Source organism: Anneissia japonica, unplaced genomic scaffold, assembly GCF_011630105.1.
Source record: "Anneissia japonica isolate Jap-2015-1 unplaced genomic scaffold, ASM1163010v1 scaffold287994_len634616_cov204, whole genome shotgun sequence".
NCBI classification, from domain to species: Eukaryota; Metazoa; Echinodermata; class Crinoidea; order Comatulida; family Comatulidae; genus Anneissia; species Anneissia japonica.
In genome coordinates this window covers 602,523-606,058 of record NW_022707798.1, presented here as the reverse complement: position 1 = coordinate 606,058, position 3,536 = coordinate 602,523, and the positions used below count along the sequence as shown (strand labels likewise).

Genomic DNA, 3,536 nt, shown 5'->3' with positions numbered 1-3,536 from the left:
ACATACAGATCTCCGGTTGGCGGTGATGGTGTAACCCCATACTTCGGTGCTAGCTTGGTGTTTATTGTTTTGTTTTTTTGTTTTTTGTTTTTCTCCGGCTTTTTTCTTTGTGTTCTTGACTTCAATATTTTCTAGCGCACAGAGACCTCGTTTATTTGCGCTATATAAATCCATCTATTATTATGTGGTCTAAACATTCGATTTTAAAATCCTTGTGTATTAGTCTCAATGTTGTTGGTGTCCTATTGTTTCTTTTTGGCAAGGTTTTTTTTAACTCATTGTATGCTATTCAAGTAATACTGTATATTTTGACAACGTTGAATATTGTGTTGTGTGTATTGCGTGTGTTTATACCACCATCACCAAGCACATAGGGTCATGTCTATAGGATTAAGTCCGGTTATTATATGATATGAACCATGACCTATGGGCGTCAACATTTTACCTGTTGCCCAATGCCCATAGTGAGAAGCCTAGGATTACAGTAGTGAAGTTAGTGCATGAATGACTAGGCGTTGTGAGGCACGGGGTCTCCAAAGTAGAAAGATATTGAGTCTATTTGAAATTGTAGTAATGAAAGGAGTTGGTGGTGGGGGGAGAGAGGTCATTACGCTGTACCCTCGTTTAAGTCAGCCACTGATCATATCTGATAGGCCTATGCAATAGGTAGATATACCAACTCCATTGTGTTATGTGCTAGTGTGTACAGCCGGCTAGCCATCGACAAAATGAAAAAATGGTTTTGTTTTTTTTAAATTAAATAATTGATAATTGATGCCAATTGGGTAATTATTCACAGAAATATTGTGAAGTGGATTTGAAGCGAAATGTAGAAAAATAGAAGTATTGACAATATTTATAATAACAAATTACAAATTTCATATCAAAATATAAATTCACTTACTGTTTCCGTCATGGTGAAGGCAAGAAGGGTTGAGTGTCACGTCAAACTTCCTAACCGCTTTATTATAGTGTCAATATGCCAACGTGCAATATTAAATAGGAAGTTGCCGCATACAAAGTGTGACTTGATAAGATCATGACATCACAATATGTTTTCTATTTCGCAATATACCGTACCATACGTATATAAGAGGTGTCTTATACTGTATTAGTGTAGTAGGTCTAATCTTTTCACTCCTTCTGATCTGAAATCGATTGACCTTTCTTCATCGAGTCAGGCTTCCAATCTAACAATAGGCCTACACTTCCTTTCAAAATGTCAACTCTACAATTCGTCTACTTAAGTAACTAAACAACTTACATCTATGATAGTAAACTAGACCTACTCGTATGTTTGTTCGTTAGAATGTAGGCCTATATGAGTGACAAGTCTAATGATAGGTTTATATCGTCGGTCATGAAATATGAAAAATTATATAAAAATTACATTAAAACATTGAAAGCTTAAGAAAAAAGAACTATGTTTAGGTCTATTAGCCGGTATATTTATTCAGTTTCTGTATCTTTTTTCTAGTTCTTTGTAGACCTTTAATATTTTATCTTCTTGTTTCTCTTTTACAATGTGACAATAAAAGAGTCTTGTATTTATATAATACAGTAATATAATTGCGTAATTACAGTATATATCTGTGTAACAGCAGGCAGCAAATACATCTTAAAAACACCACGATCAATGTATCGCAATTATTCACTCCGTTTATAAAGAAGATTGCGCGAGGGTAATCGCTACCGGTATACACTGAAGATGGCAGATGTAGATGAAGCAAACTTTCAGACAATAACTCCGAAGAGAGACAGAGACAGTTCGAGATTCAAAGTTCCGATCTATTTACTATCAAGAATACACACACACACACACACCCACCCCTCCCCCCCCCACACACATTATATATATATATATATATATATATATATATAGGCCTATATATATAATAATAATAATAATTGAAAAAAATGGTTTATTATTCCAAAGTTTACCTTTATAGGCCTATTTAAGTAAGCTTTCTATTTGGTTTCTATAAAAACAGTAATTGGAAATAAATTATCATTTACTGCATTTCTTTCAATTATTCTTTATGATGTTGTTGCAAAATAAGCCTAATGCTTGAAAATTTTAATTAGGCTATCCATAAAGTTGCTCTTTAAACGGTTTCTTAATTCCTTATTTAATTGCTAGTGGTGCATAAGCACCCTCTGTGTCCAGGACCTCAGGCCAGCGTAAGTATCATGAAAACATAATCGGTGTTTTCATGATCCCTGGGCACCATACTCTCTATAGGAATCAGCAGAAAAGCGACTAAAAAATATTAAAATTTTGGGGGAAAAACGTAAAGGGTATATTCACGTTTCTGTCGAAATTGGATGATTTTTCGACCGTCCCATTTTCCGGTTGTTTTGTGTTCTTTGGCACCTACGGATCACAAAACACTATCCATTTTTGCAAATACCAGCTTAAATAATATTTAATTTTTTCATTATAAGAATATAGGCTTAATTCTGGCATAATTGACAACATTTAATGTTATGGAAAGTATGTTAAACAAGGTCAATGCAAACATAATCGGTGTTTTATGTCATTAATCAAAATGTACTATTAGGCCTATTAAGTTATTATTATGTTATATCATGTTTAATGTTTGATTTCGTTTACATATTTATATCTTAAAAATTGTAAATGCTTATTCCAGTTTACTTTATAATGTTTTGTGTTGTTTTCTTTTCTGTTGCCATTTTGGCCTATATACATATATAACACACTTCAAGTGCAATATTTCTTTGATTGATTTATTCAATATGCTCAGTTTAAAACAACACATACAAACATAAACATCACAGAAGAGTTAACTTCGTTATATATTTATTTATTTTCAACACAATTAATAACTACGCACCATCGTCCAGAGTGTAAATACCGTATATCTGATAAGAAGACATAGGCCTACACCTCGGGTTTTGGCCATACCATTCACAAGCGCTAATGATGATTCAAACCAAAATGGAAAATTGGCAAACAATATGATAAGACATAATGCAAACAAAACAACTAATGAATTTTAATGCACTCGATATGATATGGTTTTTAGATGTTGGCGTGCAGTCTTATGCTGAATGAGTAGGGCCTGCAGTCTGTAAATAACGTCTTTATATAAACGTTATTTTGAAATAAAATTACTGACCCACTCAGGTTGACGGTCGACTATCCGTTGGCCATCGTCGATGACCATCTGAGCCGAGCGGATTGTCGTTAAAAACGTAACAGCAATATAAGTTAATTATTGTTCTTTTACAATGGGTTAAAGCTACATTAAGTAGCCTATGTTTGTCTGTGGTACTCTGATAAATGTCATCTTGTATCTTGCGATTTATCTTAAATGAATGCGTTCGGCTACCAATGTTGTAATCAGTTGTTGTAAACAAAATAAGCCTTCTGAGACGCCTTCTAGAAGATCACGACACTACGTAAACTGTAGTATTAAAAAAAAATTCATCACATACAATTCAAAATGTCATATCCCACAAATTGTTATGCAGGAGCATTATCACACACACCTACCCACACACACACACATCTA

General features: G+C 33.7%; 2 protein-coding genes across 2 annotated transcripts in view; both read right to left on the bottom strand.

The window, feature by feature from the left end:
* Nucleotides 1-1,175, bottom strand: part of LOC117106439 (broad substrate specificity ATP-binding cassette transporter ABCG2-like) — an 8,402-nt gene extending 7,227 nt beyond the window's left edge. Inside the window, exon 1 of the mRNA XM_033247815.1 lies at nt 905-1,175. Coding sequence (XP_033103706.1) covers nt 905-916 — 12 coding nt within the window. The 5' untranslated portion in view covers nt 917-1,175. The remainder of the gene's footprint in view (nt 1-904) is intronic.
* A 1,559-nt stretch (nt 1,176-2,734) lies between these two features.
* LOC117106423 (alcohol dehydrogenase class-3-like) overlaps nt 2,735-3,536 on the bottom strand; it is a 6,188-nt gene continuing 5,386 nt past the window's right edge. The window contains exon 5 of the mRNA XM_033247788.1: nt 2,735-3,428. Within this exon, the coding sequence (XP_033103679.1) occupies nt 3,404-3,428 (25 nt within the window). The 3' untranslated portion in view covers nt 2,735-3,403. The remainder of the gene's footprint in view (nt 3,429-3,536) is intronic.